Source organism: Lepus europaeus, unplaced genomic scaffold (genome assembly GCF_033115175.1).
Source record: "Lepus europaeus isolate LE1 unplaced genomic scaffold, mLepTim1.pri SCAFFOLD_29, whole genome shotgun sequence".
NCBI classification, from domain to species: Eukaryota; Metazoa; Chordata; class Mammalia; order Lagomorpha; family Leporidae; genus Lepus; species Lepus europaeus.
In genome coordinates this window covers 7,421,853-7,445,112 of record NW_026909167.1, presented here as the reverse complement: position 1 = coordinate 7,445,112, position 23,260 = coordinate 7,421,853, and the positions used below count along the sequence as shown (strand labels likewise).

Sequence of the window (23,260 nt, the reverse complement as noted above, 5' to 3'; positions counted from 1 at the left end):
GCCATAGCCCAGGCTGACACCTGAGCACCCTCTGCCTGGCCCGTGGGCACCCCTTCCTCCACGTGCACAAGATGCACAGGGCACACAGCCTGGGGACAGCACTGGCTGGATTCCACCTCTACCTGTGTACCCAGCCCAGGCCAGAGCTGTGGCCTCCTGAAATCCCACAGCCTCTGTAACTGCCCTGGGCTGGGCTTCCTGTCAATGGCCTTGGACGCTACTTCAGTCCTTCCTCCTCCATGTGTGTCTCTAGCTGGACTGGGCCACAGCAAGCCCTCCCAGAAGCCTTTGGGGCCACCTCCCCATGCAGGCCAGGTTCCTGCCCTCCCTGGCTCCTGCCTCCTTGCTGGGTGTCCCTGCCTGAGGACACACAGCTCAGGAAGTACTCAGGCAGCTATTTCTCGACTCTGGGTTCCTCAGTTCCAGCACTGTCCAGCATGGGTTTGGAATAAACTCCAGTGTTTGCCTCTTGGCACCAGGGAGCAGAGAGTAGCCCCACTGGGACTGGACATGGGGCACCAGGCAGCTGGGGTGAGGCTCATGGTGAGCCCAGCCCAGCGCAGCCAATGAGAACCCTCAGTGCACTGCTCACTCCTTGGGCACCTCCTACTGCAACCAGCTCTGGCTCCAGTGCCACCCACCTTCAGTTTCCAGAGGAAGTCCAGGCATGTGGTGGACTCTACCTGCTGGGCATGTAGGTACAGGGCCAGCACAGAGAGATTATGATGGGCATCACCACCATCAGCGCCACCTTGGTCACATGCTCTGGGCTGCAGGGGTGAGGGAGACAGTCTGGCAGCTGGGAAGGCACTGAGGACCCCTCCCCAACTCAGGGTTTTGCTTGCTTCCACTATAATCCCCCTCCTCCTCTCCCTCCTGATCACACCATGCCTGCACCTGCAGCTCAGGCAGCAACTTGCCCTCTCCCAGGATCTCCCCCCATCCCTCTCTGGCCACATCAGCAGGTGCAGTCACTGGGAAAGGCAGTGTGTGTCTCCCAGGTCTTTCTCCGTGGACAGGACCCGAGTAGTGGCACCTGGGGAACAGGGGAGCCAGGTGGGTTACACTGACCCTGTCTTTGGGCACACTTGGACAAGACCCAACCTCCCTGCCCTTTTGCATTTTCCTCTGCAGCGGCGGCAGCAGGACCCATGCTTCATGACTGCACAAAACCATGGGGGGGGGGGGGGACCAGACCTCTCAACTGGGAGCATGCGTTATCAAATTGCATTTTTGTTGAATTGTAGATAAATTCTCCCAGTAAAAGCAGCCATTCCAAGGCCTGCTCTAGTGAAGAACCCCAGCCCTGAGCAGCCCCAAATGCAGGCCCAGCAATGCTCTGCTTTTGTTCCTGATCTCTGGAGGGGAAATGGCACCACTTCCTGCTCCTGGGGAAGCCTGGGGCCAGGTGCTTTAAAATGATGCCCTGGCAGAGGCAGCCACACATCACCTGGAGGGCATGGGGACAAGAAGCAGGGGCATCCTGCTACCCTGAGGTGGTGTGGGGCAGGCCTCCTGGCTCCCTCTAGCACCTCCTGCACACCCACCTGGGCAGCAGCTGCCTTCTCTGTCAGGCAGGAGCATCCACTCACCACTGAGAAGTCCGGTTGTTGCTGTCTCTGTGAAGGGAAGTTGGGAGAATGGCTCAGGGCAGCTGTCTGCACACTGCCCTTACTACTACTGCCCCTTCAGCTCCCCCATCCTAGCACTCTACACACCCCAAGGACCCTTGCAGACAGCAAGGCCCAGCATCTCATCCCCCGACCACAGATCATGCAGCCTTCACCTGGGCCCTTACCCCTCCCTCCCCATCCCCCAAGCACATCCACCTGGGTGGGAGCCTGATCCTCCCCCCAGCCCTTTGCTGCCAGCCTGAGGCACAGAGAAGCACTGCACTGGGCTGTCCAGAGTGGCCTTAAAAGGTGGCCGATGGGGAGGGGAGGCTAAAACTATGCCAGAGTGCAAACTGTGCATCAGGTTTTGAATGATAAGTATGAAAAAGGGGACGTCATTTGTTAGTAATTTTTTTACAATGATTGCATATTAAAGAGATTGTGCTTTGGATGTGCTGGTGAAGTAAAAATATTACTCAGTTAATTGAACTTTTTGCAATTTTAATACAGCTACTAGAATGTTTTAGATCACATGCTTGCATTATGTATCTACCAGACAGGTCTGCCCTACAGCCAGGCCATGGTCTCCCCCAGCCCAGCAAGGACCTCCATCCACTGCTTCCAATTCCTGCAGTGGGCAGGGAGAGGCTGGGGCTGGGGGAAGAGCAGGCACAAAAGAGGGTGGAGTTCCCTGCTCCAGCCTTGATCCCCAGCGTGTGCAGTGAGGCTTTCTCCCTGGGACACCCATGCGCCATGTCAGAGTGCCTGCTTCTAGCCCTTGCTCCACCACCTCTGATCCAGTTTCTTATGAATGTGCATCCTGGGAGGCAGCTCAAGTACTTGGATCCCTGCCACCCATGGGACAGACCCAGGTTGAGTTCTGGGCTTCTGGCTTTAGCTTGACACAATCCCAGCTGTTGTGGGCATTTAGGCATTGACTCAGCAGATGGAGGATTTGTCTTTTTCTCTCTCTCCCAAGCTCACTCTCTCTGTCTTTCTGCCTTTCAAATACAATGGAAATACATAAATAAAAACAATGGTCTCAGACCTTCTCCTTGCCTGCACCATTCGCAGTGGTACAGTATCTTCCTGTCCTTTATCCCTAGCCCCATTCACCTGCCAAGTTCTTCCTTGGACCTTAGAATGCCTCCTTGCACCTCCATCTTCTCCTTCACAGAAAAGCCACACTTTTCATGGGGCATCCTCTGCTCTACTCATAGGTATGCCTTGGCTGCCTGGCACACAGTAGACCCTCAATAAATATTGTTGAATGAATGCATAAGTGAACAGATGGATAGATGCAAGGATGGCTGGATGTCGCTTTCTGTCACTCACAGCATTTTGCACTTCCTGGTCCATTTCCAGGTTGGTACTAAACCACTTCCACTGTATCATCCTTAAGACCAATACTTAGAATTTCAGGCTTCCTATCCCACAAAAAATTTAGAAAACTCTTAAGTTCCAATTTGAATCATGTAACAAGTGCATCATGGTTATAGCCTCAAAAAACCTGGAGACAAATTTGCTATCAGGTTTGATAGCTCTGATGTCTTTAATCATGACAATTTTACATTATCACATATTCATTTTCCCCATTTTAATTAAAAATCTTCCAAAGCTGCTACATCACAATGTAAAATGAGCTGAGAAATAATTGGCTTACTGGAGGTGTGCTCGTTTGCTCTGCCTTTGGAAACATGTAGTGGGTGCTTGGAAGAGAATATGAGTGGAGGTGTGAGAGAACTCGTCTGGTTTGCTCCTAGACTCTAGGAGCTAGGTCATTGTAGAAAGGAATACAGAATATCAGATATATTTGTTGAAGAAACAAAACCAATCAGCTTCCCTGGGCAGGAATAGTGCCTTACACATGACAAGGGCCAAGGAAGGTCTCCTTGAAAAGCACTAACAATTACACTGATTGGCAATGGTTAAGCACATAGTGATTCTTATGTTAATGGAAACATTCATTTCCTACTTATTTTGTGAAAAATGTTGCTGCCAAGAAGTGATTTATTATTTTAAGAATGATGGCTCAAATAAGTTGCCATATAGCACAGAAAAAACCATAATGTTGTCACTAAAATCTATGCTACAGAAAAGTACTTGGGTGATGTTCTCTATGTTTCTATTACTACAGATGTACTGCACAAGACTTCTGATTCAACTTGCTACAAATGGACACCCTGGGAGGCAACAGCTGGTGGCTCAAGGGCTTGGACCCATACCACTCATGGGGAGACCTGGATGGATTTCCTGGCTCCTGCCTTAAGCCTAGCCAAAGCACAGCTGTTGTAAAGTTTTGAGGAGTGAAACAGTAGCTGGATGATCTCTTTCCCTTTGCATTTTAGCATTTCAAATGAACAATTAATAAGACATAAGAACTAATCCTGATAAAAAATCATAGCAAATATGACACATACTATACAAATTATATCAATAATCATTTTAAATGTGCATTATCTAAATTGGCAATTAAAAGATAGAGACTTATATAGGAAAATTTAAACCAAGATGCAACTTTGTGCTGTCTATAGGAAAACCATTGAAATGTAAAGACACATGGAGGGGATTTGAAGTTATTTTGGTCAAAGGAGGACACATTTCATTTGCATAGTAGGAATAAGTTCAAGAGATCTGTCATATACCATGATGGCAATAGTTAATTATAACATGGCTTATTATAAGAATAATTAAGAGTACGTATTTTCACTATGTAAAACAAGTATATGATCGCTGGGTTTTCAAATGAAAAGACAAGACATGGGAGCCTCCATCAGAAGAGCAATGAGCATGGTTCTTAGCCAGCACTTTTTATTGAGGGGAACACAAATAATGCATGGGACCCCAATCACATAGGCCGAGTAAAAGTTTAACAAGCATACATCATTAGAAAGGAGACAGTGAGGTGTGAACAACCCTGAGCAGTCCAGCTGTGCCATGAGGTGTGAACCCTGACCAGTCCAGCTATGCTGTGAGGTGTGAACAACCCTGACCAGATGCAGCCATGAGGTGTGAACAACCCTCACCAGACCAGCTGTACCATGAGGTGTGAACAACCCCATCCCCGACCAGCCCAGCTGTGCCATGAGATGTGAACAACCCCAACCCCGACCAGCCCAGCTGTGCCATGAGGTATGAACAACCCCACAGCCCAGCTGTGCCATGAGGTGTGAACAACCCCGACCAGCCCAGCTGTGCCATGAGGTGTGAACAACCCCACCAGCCCAGCTGTGCCATGAGGTGTGAACAACCTCACCAGCCCAGGCTGTGCTATGAGGTGTGAACAACCCCAACCAGCCCAGCTGTGCTGTGAGGTGTGAACTCCACCAGCCCAGCTGTGCTGTGAGGTGTGAACTCCACCAGCCCAGCCAGTGAGATGAGAAGTGAACAACCCCCACCAGCCCAGCTGGTACTGTGAGGTGTGAACAACCATGAGTGGTGCTAAGAGAGTGGAAACTTAACTAAAGCATGTGGAAGCGGGGCCTCTGGGAGGAGGGAGAGCCTCAGGAGGTGACTGGGATGAGATGTGGTCTCATGGCTTCCCATGAAGAGGGAACCAGAGGCCACGTGACCACTCTTGCCACATGAGGCCCCGTACGGCCTCAGGACTTTGCCAGCCAGGTCATCATCAGTTATGGCCAAGGGGCTGCAGACCGGAACCGGAAGCCAAGCAAACCTATTTCCATTAAAACCCACCTGAGTGCAGAACACTGCTCCTGGTGACAGATGGTCACTGTCAAGAGCAAGGCACAGGCTGAGGCAGAGCTGGGTCTGGGGTGGGTGGAGACCGGGAGCAGAGGCCAGTCTGAAGGAGCCAAGTCCCTGCCCTGGACGAGGGCTCTGCACTCAGGTACTCGGCACAGCTGCAACCCTGGCCAGAGAGGCATCTGACAGACCCAGGAGGGCTGTGTGGGTGGCTCTAGCTGCTTTCAGAGCAATCTGAAGTCAAAGGGAAGCAGAGCATGAAGACCTGGACACCTTGCAGCCTGCCAAGCAGCAGAGTGAAGGAAAGGTGGTTTAGGCCAAGCTGCCTCCTGCAGAGGGGTCAGTGGGTGCCAGGATGGGGAAGATCCAGCCAGGGACCTGTGGGGCAGAACTGTTCCAAGAAGGGTTCTGGGAGGCCTGCAACCCCCTCTCTGGCTCACCACCCAGAGCCACCGTGCAATGGAAACTGGAATTTTGTGGCCACAGCCATTCAAGCAGGCCCAGGTGGCAGCTGCACAGCTGCAGTCCACATGGTGTCCGGAAGGCCAGTGCTACAGGGCCATGGTGGCTTCCACCACGACAGCAGGCGGTCATCCTGCAGGTGACACCTAGTGGAGCTGTAGGCAGGGCTGTGCCCAGCAGAGCTGCAGGGGCCTCTCCTCACCTCTTGGTGCACAAGATGCCCAGGGTGGTGCTGGGTACAGGGTGAAGACACTGCTGGGGACACCCAGATGCCATAGTGGAATGCCCTTGACTCTGGCCCCAGCTTCCTGCTAACGTGCACCCCAGGAGGCCGCCATGGCAGTTTCATCACTTCGGTCCACCCAGCTGGGACAGCGGTTCCAATGCTTCCGTCCACCCTGCTGGGATGGCAGTTCCAATGCTTCGGTCCTCCCAGTTGGAAGGCCCAGAGTGTGCCCTGGCTCCTAGATTCAGGCTGATGCAGCCCTGGCTGTTGCAGGTCACTGAGGATCCAGCAGATGCAAGAACTGTCTGCACAGATTGCCTCTCACAAATAAAGCAAACATTCAAAAATGAGGTGAGTCCTGCCCTGCAAAGGTGCCGGACCAGGACTGCTCCCTGCATCTGCAACCTGTGTGGCCCTTGGAGGCTCACAGCTGGGAGGGAGCTGTCAGGGCATCAGAGCTGCAGTGCAGCAGTGGGAGGGTGGAACCTCAGCCTGCCCAAGGCATGGGGGTGCAGCCCTGCAAGGCAATCAGGCCTAGATAAAGCCATCAGGGTGTGGCTTTATAAGGTGAGAGACCAGCTGAAACAGGCAGACATGGGACCCACACAACACCCTGCACCGCCTTGGGATTCTGGCAGCAAGGCCATCACCGGATGCAGCCCTCAGAACCACATCCAGGATACACCCTCTGTAAAAATGAGCTGCTACCAGGCTGGGTGTGCCCTCAGTGGGACAAAGTGCATGGGGCTCCCAGCCCCTGCCTCACTTGCCTGCACCAGGTACATGCAGAACTCCTTGAAGAGCTGCAGCAGGCAGGTGTAGCATATCTTCTTGATGACAAGGATGCTCTTCGGGAGCTTGTTCCATGTCAACCGCTGGCTTGCAGGGTCCTGAATATGCCTTTGGGGAGAGGAGAGGGTTCATGCCAGCCGCACACTGCCCCTTGGACAGGACAGGACACACAGTCCACCCCTGGACAAATGCACTCACCGGCAGTCCCTGGCAGCACAGCCCTGGCCCATGGGAACAGGCACAGGGTTCGGCCCAGCAGGAAGACCCTGCCCTGCTCACTCAGTTCCCATGTTCAGCTGCACCAGCCTGCAGTTACCGACGGTGCCCATCACTCACCTCAGCAGCCCCAACCCCACCAGTGCTTGCTAGTCCCTCAGCGATGCCCCCAATCCCTCCTTGGGACAACTGTTCACAGAGCCCTCTGAGGGGAAGCCTGTGGCTGGCAACCCTACATCCATCAGGGACAATGGCTCCCCTAAAAACATCCAAACCAGCAGGTAGGGGACACTGTGCTCAGGCCCCTTAGGACAGGCACTTGCTGGCCCGGCCAGGGCCTGCCCACCACATCAGAGTGTTATCCTAGCTCCCTGCACTTCTCACAGTGAGGACCTCTGGTTTAAAGCCAGTGGAAGTGCTGGTGTAAGTGTCACTGCCCTGACCCAGCCACCCATGCCGTGTGGATGGCCAACCACCATGCAGTGAGCCCTGCCTCCCATCCTGCTGGGATCTCACTACCATGCAGGTCCAGGGCACCAGGAACATGAGTGGGAGCAGCACCTGTGTCCCATGCTGTCTGGGAGTTGAGGGAGGATGGGACTGGGGCTCCCAGTCTGGGTTTCAGAACAGCAGTGTAGACCAGCAGGAAGTTCCCTTCCCAGTGCTGTCCTGGTGGGGAAAAGTGCTGATGGCACCCCGCAGGGGAGCAACAAAGACACACCTATAGCAGCAGCAGTGTCTGGCCACATCCAGTGAACCAATGACCATGGGAACCTGGTCCTAGCACTCACCATGTCCAGGCATTTCTGGGGAGTGTGAAGACACCCATGATACCTCCATGGGCTTCACTGTCCACCCCATCAGTCACATGGCTTGCGAGGCACTGCCCCCTTCCAGGAGATGGCCAATCTGTCCATGGCATCATGGTCACATTTTGCTAATGACAGGTGCACGCACAGCCCTGGTGCACCAGCACTCTCCCGACTGCACATCTTACACTACCCTCCCAGTGTCTGCACCATCAACACCGAGAGCAGCATGCTACAGAGCAGCTTGTTAAAGGTGAGTTCTTCTAAACACAGTCAGGCCAAGAGGTCCCCGAAGTTATAAAAATCAAACAAGACAAAGTATTCTTGCTGCTTTTGCAGTCCTCTTGCCTCATCCCCTACCTACCGAGAAAAGCAGTGTCTGGTCGGTGCTCAGCCCAGCAGCTAAGATGCCCATGTCCCACATCAGAGAGCTGCGCTCAGGGCCCAGCTCCAGCTCTGGACTCCAGCTCCCTGCTGACCTGGACCCTGGGAGGCACAGCAATGGCTCCAGTGACTGGGTTCCACCGTACTCATGAGAGACCTGGACGGAGTTCCCAGCTCCCAGTTTTGGCCGGTCTGAGCCGCTGCAGGTGGAAGATTTCTCCACTTCTCTGGCCCTCAAGTAAATGAAAACAGACAAACCAAGAGGCCACAAGCTACCCTACTCTCTGTTGAGCTCCGGGCCCAGCCATGGCACTGAGTGTGCAGCCTCCCAGCTCTGCCAGCCTCCCTCTGCCCTGTGGAACTGGCCCAGCCTGTGGGAGTTCTCAGGCCATTGGCAGGTGAAAGGGCATTCACTCCCCAGCCCTCAATCAATCTGCACTCAGCAGTGGCCTCAGGGCCTGTGGGCAGCTTACAGCCCTCCGCCCAGGTCACAAGTGATGCTCTGACCCCAGTGGACTTCCTGGGGAGGACCAACAGCCAGATCCTCTGCTTCCTGCTGGGTCATCTGAAAAGTGGGGTGCTGACCCTGCAGGGCCATAGCTGTGGGTACGGGACAGGCAGAGCGGGGCCACAACAGTGTGGACAGCTCTGTTCTGACCACAGAGATGAACTGGCAATTTCTCACAGCACAGTCAACAAAAAACGCGGTTCATGATGAAATCTAGGCTGGTTCTCAGACAGGAATCCAAGTTCCTCATAGCTGTCCTGCCCACGACATCTGCTTCTGCCATCAGGGAAACCACTTGGCTAGGTCCCCAGGGAGTCATTGCCACAGCCACAGGAGCCCTGGCAGGTAGTGAGGGCACAGCCAGAGGTGGGCAGAGCAAGCCACTGGCCTGGCTGCCACAGACCCTCAGGGCAGCTCCCAGCACTCTGTACTTCAGCCTGAGGGATCTCAGGGGCAGGCTCCCAAGGCAGAGCCTGGCCCCAGGAGCTAAGCTGGTAAAGGCCACTTAACTCATGAAATGGTGACCAGCGGGTGCCTCTGCCCAGACCAAGAAGTGCAGGGAAGGGCCGCTCTTGGCCAGGAGCAAACATGGGAGGGTGGTACAGCCATGCAGAGACTGAACAAGGTCAGCAGCAACAGAGCAGCTGCAGCTCTGGCCTCGGGGAGCACTGGCCCCTGGGGACCCGCATGTCTGCCACATGGAGCCACAGCAGATAGCTGGGAGCTGAGGTGGTGAGGGCTGGCCTTCCCACGGCACAGCCCTCCCTGGTTGGGGTCAAAATAACAGGAGCTGTGCATGGACAGGTGCCGGACAGCTCCTGCCCTGTCACTGGGTAGCAGGAGGCCTGGACAGCCCTGCGATGGGGCAAGGTAGGGTACAGCCTGCAGGGGGCAGCCTAAAGAGCCCCTGCAAACAGCTCCCATCCAGCCCACTGGTGAGGTCCTAACCCCGAGGAGCCAATGGGTGATGCACGGTGCTGCCCAGGGGGTCCCTGGTGCAAAGCCCCAGCCCCCACTACATGTCAAAGCACCTCTCACATCTCATGTACACCTCTCTTCACAGAGCCAGATCCGAGCACACACAACCTCCCTGATCTGTCCCCAACTCCCTGAAGGAGACCCTGCAGGGACAGCAGGGCTTCTGCACACAGGCCTGAAGACCACGGCCCCTCAATGCCAGAGGCTCACAGACCAAGGATTTCTCTGGAGAAATTGTGAAATAAAATGCTCTGAGCCAAGATGGAACTCTGATGTTTAAATCGTTTTGGTAGTTTTCCCTTAAAAACACAAACCGCAGCAGGACCGGTACATGGAACATGGGAGCAGAACCTTCAAGCACACGGCAGCAGACTGAGGGAGAGCGATGGCTGGCCGGTGCCATGAGGCAGCACTACTGCTAAGTCCTTAAGGATGTGGTCAAGGCCAGTGACATGAGAGTCCTTGGTCCACCGAAACACCAGGTGGCCAGACCAGGCCAGCATCTCCTGTGGCCCCACAAAGCATGTTAAAGCATCACCCATGAGACGGAGAGTATCTTCTAAACAAGTACAATCAGATAGAAACAGTTAATTAGTGTTTATCTTCAGAATAATTACATCCTGCACCTGAGAACAGAGCAGTCAGAAACCAGGACACACTGGCGCTCAGCAGACGCCGGCTCACACCACTCTGAGGCACCAGAGAAGCCAGCAGGACTAGGGGATGTCATGAGGCTTTGTTAAGTGACTTGAAACACACACTGCTCTGTCCACACCACAGCCACCCCACAATACACACCCTCCTGGGGACCCCAACTCACATGATGGTCTGGGGGTTCTGCAGCACACAGGTCTTTGGTCCAAACGTGGTCACGGGACATGGGCCATGCAGAGAGTGCGTCCTTCTGCAGAGAGCACACACAGCACAGCACCATCAGAACACGCATGTGCAGTCACAGACACAGACAGGGGCCAACCCAGACTCCAAGGAGCACCAGAGCCAGCCCTGGAGGCCCCGGGCTCCTCAGCGCAGCAGGAGACACTCCCAGCCCAGACGAGGGAGACGCCTACTCTGAGACGTGCCTAGGGGTCTGCATTCCTGGGGGTCTCCCAGAACCTGTCTCTGGGTCAATATTCAGGAATCAAGAGGTCAGAACCCACTCACAGGTGGCCTGGGGAGGGGGAGGCATTGGCATGGGGGTTACAGTGCCTGGGTTTCAGTCCTGGCTCCACTTCTGCTCACTCCCTGGGAGGCAGCAGCGGACGACTCAAGACCCTGAGGCCCTGACACCCACATGGGAGACCTGGATGGCAGCTGCTGCAGGCATCTGAGGAGTGAATCAGAGGACAGCACATCACTCTGCCCACCTCTGTGTGTTTCTGTTTGCCTTTCAAATACATAAATAAAAAAAAATAATGTTAACAAAAATATTTACCCTGAACTATATGAAGACAGCAGTTGAAAGGCCCAACTTTTACAACAAATGAAAAGTGACCTGACACATGGCATCCTGGGAAAAGGCCCCCGGGCTGGTGCTCCTGCCTTTGCAGGGGTCAATGGGCTAAGGCGACACCTGTGACCTCCTGACCACTGGAGCAGCATGTTCCGGGGGTACTGGACATTATGGCCAGAAGGGAGCTGCCTGCTGCTCTCTATCTTCAACCACTGCCAGCATCCCAGTGTCTACACTGGAGAGCGGGCATCTGGTAGCTGTGGCCACACCTGGGGCCTTTCTGGACTGAGTGTGCTCTGGGCTTACTTACGTACGTCTTCTAAAGATGATTAAGTGTACTACTGCAAAACACAGACTGGACTCAGGAACTTAAAAGACAATCGGAAACCAGGTGTGTGGCTCCTCCACTCACCCTGGGTGTCTTGGGGGCTTTGCTCCCCTCCCCTACCTCACTTAAGGCTCTCCAGAGGCTACCTCTGACTGCTGTCTGTATCCCCAGGTCCAGGGTCCTGACAGGAAGGCTGTACAGTGCCAAAAAACTTACAGAAACCAAAAGCAAAAGGCAGCTCTGTCAGGGGCATAAGCCAGGGCACCGCCATAGCCTGGAGGTGCTAGAAACCAAGTTTCAACACCACAGCAGCTACTCTGGGGCAAGCTGTGCCCATGCCATGAGGACCCTTGCCAGAGACTGGCTGCTGTTGCCCACCAAGTTCCAGTCTGGTCCCTAAATGTGGCCTGCTTTGAAAACCACTTTCCAGGGTTGGGGTTGTGGCACAGTAGGTTAGCTGTTACCTGTGATGCCACCTCCCATATCAAAAGCATGGGTTCAAATCCTGGCTGCTCTGCTTCTGATCCAGCTCCCTATTAATGTGCCTGGGAAGGCAGTGGATGATGGCCCAAGTATCTGGGCCCCTGCCACCCACCAATGTGGGAGAACAGGCTGGAGTTCCAGGCACCTGGCTTTGGACTCACCCAGCCCTGGGTGTTGTGGCTACTTGGGCAGTGAACTAGAAAACAGATCTCTTCCTCTGCCTTCCAAAAAAATCTTTAAAAACAAACAACAAAACAAAAACTACAACCATTTTCCACCAAAGAACTCTTCCTTGGCTGGCACAGGTGTGAGCCCTCTTTGAGGGGCATGGCCTGGTGAGCTCAGTGCCTCCACTGTTACCATCACAGCCACGTGCTTGTCAGGCCTCCTGGACATGAGATCTAGCTGCTATTGCCCAAGCGCCATTGAGCAAGAGCAATGCCCAATGCCTTGGCCCATGGGAGGGGCAGGTGGGCAGAGGGCACATACGTGACGGGCCCTGCCCAGGTGTGCCCTCCGGCCCTCGCCTCTCTAAAAGACCAGGAACACAGAGGTCTCCTCACCAAGTCTAATACTGAAAGGCAGTGTGGGGGCTGGCGCTGTGAGGCAGTCACCTGAGCCTCCACCTGCAGTGCTGGCATCCCACATGGGCACTGGTTCCAGTCCTGGCTGGTCCACTTCCCATTCCTGCTTATGACCTAGGAGAACTGTGGAAGATGGCCAGCTGGCTGTGCCTCAGGGGAGGCGCAGCTCACAGCTGCTGTGCCTGAGCTGTGGCAGAGACCCTGAGGGCTCCGGATCCTGGCTCTGGCCCAGCCCAGCCCCAGCCATTTGGGAGTGAACCAGCAGATGGAAGATCTGTCACTACATCTCTCAAATAAATAAATAAAATCTTGGAGGACAGTGCTGTGGAGTAGTGGGTAAAGCTTCCACCTGCAGTGCCAGCATCCCATATGGGCGCTGGTTCAAGTCCCAGCTGCTCCACTTCTGATCCAGCTCTCTGCTATAGCCTGGGAAAGCATTAGAAGATGGCCCAAATCCTTGGGCCCCTGCACTTACATGGGAGATCCAGAGGAAGCTCCTGGCTCCTGGCTCCTGATTGGCCTAGCTCCGACTGTTGCAACCATCTGGGGAGTGAACCAGTGGATGGAAGAGCTCTATCTCTCTCTCTCTCTCTCTCTCTCTGCCTCTTCTCTCTGTGTAACTGTGACTTTCAAATAAATAAATCTTTAAAAAAGAATATAAAATAAAACCTTAAAAAAGAATCAAAGAGAAACTGTAATGAAGAAACTGTTTCGGTGATGGGATGGATGCCAAACACGGGGAACTAGCAAATTGGCCAAGACACCTTGTGGTGGCAAACAGCCGGCAGGCATAGCACAAGGGTGAGACCACAGATGGAAAGCTTGCAGCACCGAGGCGACAGACGCTGGCCCTAGGATGGATAAGAGGGCCTGGAGGTCACGACCCTGGAGTCCTGGGGTGCAGCCCAAGGCACACAGGAAAAGAGTGCTGTGCCAGGGACACAGCAGGAAGAGGCATGGGAAAGCTGACCCTGACTCAGGGCCCAGGGTACAGCATGTAGGCAACCCAAGCAGCAGCCCAACACACAGCCCCACGACCTCACCCCAAAGCTACTGGAGTTAATACATGAGAGGCAAATCCAATACACAAAAATCAACTGTATTTCTACATACTGAGACCTGAAATATCCTTTACCACTGCATTAAAAACAGCCAAGACCTGTACACTGATCTATACCAGCGCTGAGCACCCCGGGGAAGCGGCACTGATGAGCCCCGTGTGCACACACAGAGCACAGAGCAGTTAGAGGGCCTGGAACAGAGGAAGTGGGGCTGACAGTGTCGCCCCCAGGCCGGAGCAGAGAGAGGCGGTTCTGCAACGGAGACCCCCCCCATCACAGGTGCCAGTCATCCTGGACAGAGGTGCTGAGCTGACACTAGAACACCAGGCTGCAGCTCAGCCACTCCCTCACCCCCACAGAGCAACTCCAGATCAGAGAGAGAGAGAGGGAGGGAGGGAGAGAGGTGACCCAGAGGTGCCCCCCACACAGGCCCCATGGCTTCCTGACACAGGTTGGGTTAGACACAGGAACAACCAGGCATGCCAGGCACCCAACGAACCCCAACTGAAGCCCCACACTCTCAACACGAGTCCAGGGGCTGGCATGCTTGTTACATCGCCCCTGCACCACCAGAATCCCCCACAGAGTCCCAGCTGTGCCCTCACCCAGGTGGGAGACCAGGGTGCAACTCCCAGCTCCAGCCTGGCCCAGCCCCGGCTGCCCCAGGCACCTGGGGAGAGACCCAGCCGACCCAACCTCCCTCTCTTCCTCTCTCTCTCTCACTGCAGTTCTACCTTCCAAACAAGTAAAAATAAGTAAGTGTTACATTTCAACTGAGAGAGGCCATTTGGGAAGTTCCACAGCAACGTGACCACAGAGCCCAAGCCTTCCGCTCCACAGCCCGCACACTGGCATCTCTTCTAGGTTCCAGGAAGGCACGGGCAGGTGTGTGGATGGTCACCCGCGACCCCACGGCCAGCCTGAACCCACAAGTTTTTTCAGGAACTTCAAGCTCTGAGGCCCAGATAGGCCACTCGCAGGAGGGCCAGGGGCGGGTGGCACGTGGCAGCACCCCACCCACTTCTGAGAGGTTCTGGGCTCTGCACCCACGCCTCCAGCCAGCTGCGGGTGTTGGGTGTCTGAGGCGGCTTCCGGGCCATGAGCTCACCCACAGGTGCTCGTGGGCTCACCTACCCCACAACCGAGCCCCGGGAACACAGCGCGCGTACACAGGAAACCAAGTGACAAGGGGCGCACACACGGCGAAAGTGGAACCCCAGCGTCTCAAGGCTGCGGGGACCCTGCAGTCAACACTGCGCGTCACAGTCCAGTGCCACCCCCGAGGACACAGGGCCTGCTTCATCCCCTCCGTTGTGAGCTGCGGGAGCCCTGCAAACCCAGCAGGGCGCGGTGAGGGCCTGGACGGGGAGCAGCGAGAACCCCGCACCGGGTGCCATCGCGAGCGGCAGCCCCAGGTGCCGGGCGTCGCGTGGCAGGACTTGCTGCGCCCACCAGATCGTGGAGCCACCTGGGACGCGGGCGGAGTGCGGGGAGCCGGGGCCAGGGCTGCGCGGAGCGGAGCGGGAGGGTCCCCGGGGGTGCGGCCCAGGCGCCCAGGACAGGAGCGACCTGGGGTCCGGGGACGCCCCTACGGGAGGCCGCCGCGCTCCACCTCGTGCCGGGCCAGACCAGGGAGACGCCGCGTCCCGCTCCAGGACCCCGCGGCCGCCTCAGGGCCCGCTCCGCTGCCCTCGGTTCCGGCCCTGCCCGGCTCCAGCTCCGGCTCCCGCGCCACCGGGTGCCGAGTGGCCGCGCACTCACCGTTCGCCGCTGGCGTCGTCCCCATGCCGGGCCGCCGCCAGTAGCCCGCCGCCGCTACCTGGCCCTCTTCGTCCTGGCCGCCTGGACCTGACGCCGGCGCCGCGGAGCAGCTCTGCGCCGCGGAGCTGCTCTGCGCCGCGGCCGCCCAGTGCGCAGGCGCGCCCACCACGCATGCTCCCTGCTGCGCCGCCGCGCACGTGGGACCGCCGCCATGGTGGACACGCGTGGGAGCGGCAGAGGAGTGGGGGGCGACGGCCGGCGGGAAGGGGGGACAGGCACGGTCATGGAATGCGGGGGCCGTACTCAGTGCGTGGGAAGTGAGCCTGCTGCTGCCCAACACATTGAGGAGCCGGCTCCGCTTACCCCGGGGTAAGGTCTGGGTCATGTGGCCCGGTGCCGGCGAGCAGGTGCGGGTGCAGTGCGCGCCCGCCGGTCCCTGGCTCGCTGAGGCTGGCGGGTCTGTGTGGCTGCCACTGGCCACGCCTGCCCTGGGCCTGGGGCTTCTCTGGGGTGCGCAGTCCACAGAGTGGAGGACTCTGGAGGTGGAAAGAAGCGAACTAGGCCACAGGAGCTTCTTGTGGGACTGCGGGCCCCGCCTGACCAGGGACAGAACCCGCTGGGCCCGGATGCCCCAGGGCCTCTTCGCCTCCAAATATTCCTTTGCGCACGCGGGCGTAGACACAAACACGCACACACATGGGCTCCCTGATTGGGCCCCTGGGCGCCCCCTTCCGTACCCACTGCGGTCAGGCTCTCACTGACCAGAGGCTGTTGGGCCTGGTGCTGTCTCCCTGAGGGCACCGGGGCCCAGGACCACCGGGCAGCAGTGGCACCGAGGGTGGCTGGGGGATTTCTTAGTTTCTGTAACTTACCCTGGCTGGTTGTGTAAACTCGGCCACTTCTCCAGGCTGACCGCCGGCGTCGCCATGGAGGGAGCCCTGAGCCCCATTTGTGGATGGCTATTTGCAGGACGGGAACTGGGGCCGGCCACCAGAAACGTCTGAAGGTCTACAGAGGCCGCCGCCGCGGGGCTCAACCCAAAGACCTACCTGTCAGCGTGCTCCTGGACACAGGAGCGCTGCCCGGCCGCTGACCAGGGGAGCCGTCCACCCTGGGCCTCAGGCTGCCAGGGCAGCCCCTCCCACTTCAGAGAAAACAAGCGCTGTGGCTTCCTCTGGAGACCTCGATTGCGCAATCCGGAGCCCTGGACTCAGAGGCCAAGGGCTCACGTCCACCCTGGCACTCGACCCGCGCTCGCTCACGCCACGGACAGAGCACCTGGAAGTCCTCAGAGGCCAAGGACCGGGGGAGGAGACACGGCCTGCTCCCAGGGGCTGCGAGGGAGGGGCAGCAGGTCCCAGCCCTAGAGCTGCTCTCAGGGATGGGCCCTAGGGCGTGTACACTCCAAACCAAACCAACCTCGGCCTGTCCCCTGGAGGCCTAGGGCTGGGGGAGGTGCAGGACCTGGCATCTCCTGAAGCTGGCTCCTGTCATTCAGGCTGAGGTGGGGGTAGGGGGAGGGCCGCCCCTGGCTTTCTAGGCTTCAGCTTTCCTTGGGGTTGTGCTCCCAGCTCAGGGGTGGGGAAGTTGACTTCAGCTGGCTGGGCTCAGCACCCAGAAGAGGAAGTGACCGGGAGGAGGGGCTGAGGCTCCCCATGGAGGTGTGCCACGAGCTTCCCCCAGGTCAGCGCACCCCTTGATCAGCAGGCTTGGAGCAGCTCCCAGGCCCAAGACCCTCCTCTGGGACCCTCACCCACAGCTGCACATGCGACAGGCATCTGTTTGGGCTGCTTTGGTCATGGCACCCTTTGCCTTGTACCTGACTCAGCAGACGAGACAGGTCAATGATGGAGCAGACAGTGGGGAGTGAGGAGGGGGAGCGGAGGGGCACGGTCTTGACCAGGGCTGCCCAGGGACCAGCATCCCCCCAAATGGCAGGTGCCTGGGGTGGGTGGGGCTCGCAATTTCCACAAGCCCCCCTCCTCCATCCTGTGAAGCAAGTCTCTCCATCCTGAGGTACAGAGGCCCAGTAACTTGCCCAAAGTTACCCTGGATTCTGAGGAGGAGCCATGCTGGGGAACGGGGCAGTGTGGCCAGGCCTGCTTCTCCCAGGAACACAGCTGCTCTGGGTCAGTCCCCTTGGCAGCCCAACCACTGGCATGGCAGCAGCAACACTGGGTGGCATGTTTGTGTCGTGCTTGTGGGCAGAGTGGGGTGCCCCTGCTGTGGGCTCCTTCCTGAGGGTCAGGCTGTGCCACGGGCAGGGCAACAGGGGTCTGCACAGAATCCTTGGCATGGAGCTAGCGTGGCCCTCAGAGACACTTCCAGGACAAAGGGCAGGCTGGAGTGGCCAGAAGGCTGAAGAGGCTGGGGGAACTGCTAGGGACAGGGGAGGTGCACTCACATGCACCTGCCAGCACCTGACAGGTATGTACACCTCCACAGGTGGGGCAGGGCCAGGTTCTAGAGCATCATGGGAGCTGCAAGGCAGACTGGGATGGGGCAGGGAAGGGGGTGCCTGGCACTCAGGGTGCAGACAGCACATGTGGGATGTGTTGAGGGGCTCCCCATCCCCCTCAACCTGTGGAAGTCTGAATCCTGCACCCGAGGTGTGGCTTGACCATGACCATTTCCTTACCACCTTGCCCTCGCTTGGCCACAACCCTTCCTTGCCAACCCACCCTTGCCAGGTGCCACTACCCAAATGCCATATTTGGGACCAGTTTCATCGGCTGCTTTGCTAAGGTGAACTAAGGCACCCGCTGTCCTAGGTCAGAGCTAAGGGGAAGGAAGGGACAAGGGCTGGGCTGTGGGAAGGAGAAATTCCAAGAGCATGTGGTCAGTAGCGTCACCAGCTCTGCTCAGACACTGCCCCAAGGCATGACCCTGCCTCTGCCTGCACAGGGTCACCTTGTCAGGAGGGACCTCAGGTGCTCCCCGACACTCTCTTCTACATGGGGCTCTTCTGAGATAGCCCCAGGGCTAAAGCCCGCACATCTATGAAAACAGTTACTTCAGGAAGAAGTGGGGGAGCTCAGAGCCAGGCGAATCCACCCCTGCCAGCTGGCCAAGTACCCCCACCCTGAGAGCCTCAAACAGCACAGGTGGCCCCACGCAGGCACAGTTTACGCTCACCTGTCTAAACAGCTGCTTCAGAATGTGGCAGATGGACAGTACGAGGCCCATCTCAAATGAACCCAACAGCCTGGGCCATGACAACCAGGTGGCTGAGGGAGCCCCTCACACCCAGCTGGAGCAGCAAAGCCAGCCAGGATCCCCTCATCCCTTGGGATACCCCAGTGGGGACGCTTTGCACTGAGACCAGCACTTTGAGCCACAAAAACCCCAGGGACCTCTCGGGGGTCCTGCAGATTCCATAGGATTCAGGGAAATCCTGTCATTCCAGGAAAATGCTGTCATCTAATTGTAAGCGAGAAAGCGGCTCAGTGACACATGAAGTCTCTGCCTTTATTCACATTCTCGGGGCAAACGCTCATTTTTTCTAGTAAGACATACTCCACACACTCAGACTGGGATGAAGCCATCTACCCCACCCTGAGAGTTTAGGGGAGGGGAAGAGGGAGCGGAGACTGAGGCCGGTGTCTGGTGGTAGGTGGGTTCTCCACACTGCAGGGTGGCCTCTGGCCCCAGGCACGGCCTCCAGGAGCGGACACGCTCCCACCCTTCTCCCTTCCTCAGAATCCAACAGCAACCATTTGCAACAGAACTGGCTTTTTGCTTTATGTTTTTTTTTAAGAAATAAAGAAGACAGATCTTGAGGAAGCTGCCCCAGGACCCCGTGTCCATGGTCATGCCATCATCTGTCATTCCCAGGGAGCTGATGCAGTTGCCATGACCAGCCAGGACACCTGGGAGGGAGCAAACAGCCACAGTCACCCCATGTGTGCCCACAACACCTCAGGCAGCCAGGAGGAATGGTGCCCGTCGTGTCCAAGGGGTGCAAATAGCACCCTGCTCCTCTGCAAAGATGACACTCCAGGGACACACACTCCAGGGCCCAGCCTTGAGTCGGTCACCAAGGTGGGGTAGAGTTGGGAAAGGCACTGACACACAGGGATGCCCCGCGACACGTGCTGGCCCCTGAGCACACCGTGGTGCACTTAAGTAAGCGGCTAGCACCATAGTCCACTGGCTTAAGCCACCACTTCCAACACTGGCACCCCTGGGAGAGCTGGTTCAGTCCCAGCTGCTCCGCTTCCACTCTAGCTCCCTGCTAATGCACCTTGGAAGACAGCAGAAGATGGCCCAGGTGCTTGGACTGCTGCCACTCACATGAGAGAACTGGACGGTGCTCTTAACTCCTGGCTTCAGCCTGGCCCAGCCCTGACCACTGAGGCCATTTGGGGGGCATGCACTCTTCTCTCTAATAAATGCACTGGGTGTTGGTGCTGTGGTGCAGTGGGTTAGGCAGGCTGCCTTACTGCAGTGTCACATCCCAGCTACTTTGCATCTGATCCCAGATTCCTGTCATGTGCCTGGCAAGGCAGCAGAAGATGGCCCAAGTGCTTCAGCCCCTGCCACTCACAAGGGAGACTAGGATGGAGCTCCTGGCTCCTAGCTCTGGCCTGGCCCAGCCTTAGCTATTGCAGCCATTTGGAGAATAAGCTGGTGGGTGAACGATCTCTCTCTCTCTCTTTCTCTCTCCCCTTCTGGTCTCCTTCCCTTTCTCTGTCTCTTTTCCTTTCAAATAAGTTAATTCATTTAAAAGATAAAAGCATGTTTCTAACAAAAAGACTTGAAATAGAAGCACACCTGCCCGCCCTACCACCCTCCAGCCTGGCAGCTCAGAGGGAGCACCCAGGGCTCAGGGTCCCCACTCTGCTGTGCCATGCTCTCCTCACAGGTACACATGGGAGGGACTTCTGGTGTGCCTTGAGCCAGCACTGGCAGGGGCCAGGGCCTGGATGTGCTGGACGTCTCCATCACCACCACCCCATCATGCACAGCCTGAGCAACACAAACCTAATGCTTCAGCCCTTGTGTGTTGGTCACAGCCCCAGCTGCCTACCTGCCCAGCCAGCCTTGAGTGTGTCCCAGACATTGCAGTTGAAGCCACTTACTTAAGTCGTTGTACCTGGCAAGGAGAAGCCTCCTGCTCTTGGAGAAGGAGACTGAGGTGATCCCACAGATGATGTTGTCGTGGGAGTAGGTCATGAGCTTCTGGTTTGTGCGAAGGTCTAACAGCCTGCAGGTGGTGTCATCTGCGCCGGTGGCAAATGCATTGCCATTTGGAAAGAACTAGAAGAGGAAGAGAACCATGGCAGCATGTGACTGCTCAGTGACACAGTGACACAGACACAGCAGGAAGCTAAGCAGGGCTGGGCTCTGGCAAGAACTGGGGCAGGGTGGGGACACCACAGCTGCTATCCCCAAACAGTAGCTTTCACTGCAACCCAACAATGAGATGTGGTCAGTTGACACTCCTCTACGGCCACCAGTCTTCAGCCTGAACTCAGGCAGGAGGGAGGGACTGAGCAGGGCAATGGACAACTCTGTAGTACACCAGAGGCATCCAGACACATCTAAAAACCTCCAGGGTGCTGCAAGGCAAAAGCACTGCCTTCAGCCAAGGGGCTCAAGAGTTCGCCAGAGTGGCTCCAGCACACCCTGCCGGGGCCTGCAAGGGGTGGATACAGGCCTCTCAAAGAACTGCCACACCGCCAATGCCTGAGAGCAATGGCTGACACATGGTCAGCTGGCTGGGGTCACGTCGGAAGTCATCTGTACCCCACTCTGTGAGTCAGGTTGCATTTACATGGTGGAGAGGAAAAATAGCTGACAGCTTGCAGGCTAGACCACAAAGCGAGTCGCGGCCCCCAGACTCACACAGATGACATTGATGTCAGACTCATGGCCTGTGAAGGTCTGCCACCAAGCCATGACAAAACCCAACAGGGGCTGGCGCTGTGGGTGTAGCAGGCAAAACTGCTGCCTGCAGTGCCAGCATCCCATATGGGCAACAGTTGGAGTACTGGCTGCTCTACTTCTGATCCAGCACTCTGCTGTGGCCTGAGAAAGCAGAAGATGACCCAAGTCCTGGCCCCCTGCACCCACATGGGAGACCTGGAAGAAGCTCCTGGCTTCGGATTGGTGCAGCTGCAGCCATTGCAGCCAATTTAGGAGTGAACCAGTGAATGGAAGACCTCTCTCTGCCTCTCGTTCTCTGTGTAACTGTTTCAAATAAATAAATAAATCTGAAAGGAAGGAAGGAAGGAAGGAAGGAAGGAAGGAAGGAAGGAAGGAAGGAAGGAAGGAAGGAAGGGAGAAAGAAAATCTACCAGGGCAGTTTGTCTAAAATGAATCTGACTTAAATGCTGGTCATTTATATACAAATAAAAAAATTGAGAGATTATATACGTGGGTTTCCAGAAAACTGAAGGCTGAGAACAATTTCCTTGGATGGCAACACCTGATGTTTGCAGCTGCATCCAGCCTCACAGGGCAGTGGCTCCCTCCCAGGACTACAAACAGCACCCATGGAGGGAAAATGTGAGAGCTGGGGTGGGCGAGTGGTGGACGTGAGATGCTGCCTGGATGCTTGCATCCACATTGCAGTGCCTGGATTTGAGTCCCAGTTCTGCTTATTCCTGGGAGGCAGATGGTGATGGCCCCAGTGCTTCAATCCCTGCCACTCAGACTGAGCCTGTCCCCCTGGCTTGTTGTGGGCAGCTGGGGGGTGACCTGCAAAAGGTGGGTCTCTTCTGTCTCTGTCTCTCTATGCTTTTTTTTAAATATTTATTTTTTGAGAGAGAGAGAGAGAGGAAGAGAGAGAGAGAGAGAAAAAGAGAGAGAGAGAGATCTTCTAGACACTGGTTCACTCCCTAGATAGCTACAACAGCCCTGGGCCAGGCCAAAGCTAAGAGCTTCATCAGGGTCTCCCATGTTGGGGCAGGAGCCCAAGCACTGGGCCATCTTCTGCTGCTTTCCCAGGTGCATTAGCAGGGAGCTGGATTGGAAGTGGAGCAGCCGGGACTCAAACCGGCACCCATATGGGATGTCAGCACTATAGGTGATGATGTTACCTGCTATGCCACAGCACTGCCCCCTATGCCTTTCAAACAAATAAATTTTTAAAAAAGGAAATATGCAGAGAAAAAAAAAGAAGCAGATACTGGATGCACAGCTGTAGTTCAAACATCTGCACTTCCTACAAGCAGTATTACTGGTCCACCCATTGTTATTTTGTGTTTTGAACCCCAAGGCCATTTCAGATGATATGAATGGTCCAGCTAAGGTCAAAGACAGCATTTCCTGTGTCCAAATCTTTGGCTCTGACCATGACCCCAAGGTACCGCAGTCCTGGCTCGAGTACTCACCATGTAATGTCTCCAGAGCTGGTGATGATCTGATTGTCATCCAGGAATCAGCAGCAAGACAAGTAACCTGGCAAAGAGCAGATCCAAATGATGTCCTGTATCGAGCAAACCCTAACCCTATGGTTTAGTAGACACAGAAACCAGGGAGGCATCATGAACACATCTCAAAGTTCAGACAGATGCCCCATGTTTCCTTCGTTCTCAGTGAGGAACAAACAATGGGGCCAGATCAGCAACCACTGCCAGGCATGGCTGAGACCATGGCCAGGCCAGAGAGCAGGACAGTGACAGCACCTCACACAGACCCCACACCTACAGAACACCTGTAGTCTTTCCTCTGATCTTCTAGGAAAACAGATGGCCCTGAGGGAGCCCCTCCTCTCCCTCATTGGTTCACTTGTTTACCCACTCAACAAGAACTGACCCAGGCATGCTGGGCAGCTTCCGGCCCCCTGGACATATTCTTGAACAAAGGAGACTTCCTGCTTCCCCGGAGCTCACCCTCCAGGGGCAGAGAAGGAAGATGCCATCACAGCTCATGTCCACCTCTGGGTGAGGGC

General features: G+C 56.2%; 1 protein-coding gene and 1 long non-coding RNA gene across 2 annotated transcripts in view; both read right to left on the bottom strand.

The window, feature by feature from the left end:
* The window catches only part of LOC133754840 (uncharacterized), a 41,067-nt gene extending 25,617 nt beyond the window's left edge, over positions 1 to 15,450 (bottom strand). The window contains exons 1-2 of the long non-coding RNA XR_009865303.1: positions 15,364 to 15,450; positions 10,514 to 10,597 (exon numbers count right to left, since the gene is read on the bottom strand). This is a non-coding gene — a long non-coding RNA (uncharacterized LOC133754840). The remainder of the gene's footprint in view (positions 1 to 10,513; positions 10,598 to 15,363) is intronic.
* Positions 15,451 to 18,888: 3,438 nt separating this feature from the next.
* On the bottom strand, positions 18,889 to 21,264 carry LOC133754783 (guanine nucleotide-binding protein G(I)/G(S)/G(T) subunit beta-1-like). Its single transcript, XM_062185187.1, is given in 4 exon segments — positions 18,889 to 19,232; positions 20,393 to 20,447; positions 20,449 to 20,622; positions 21,211 to 21,264. Coding segments are annotated over 4 exon segments (627 nt in total).
* Between the last annotated feature and the right edge of the window lie 1,996 nt (positions 21,265 to 23,260).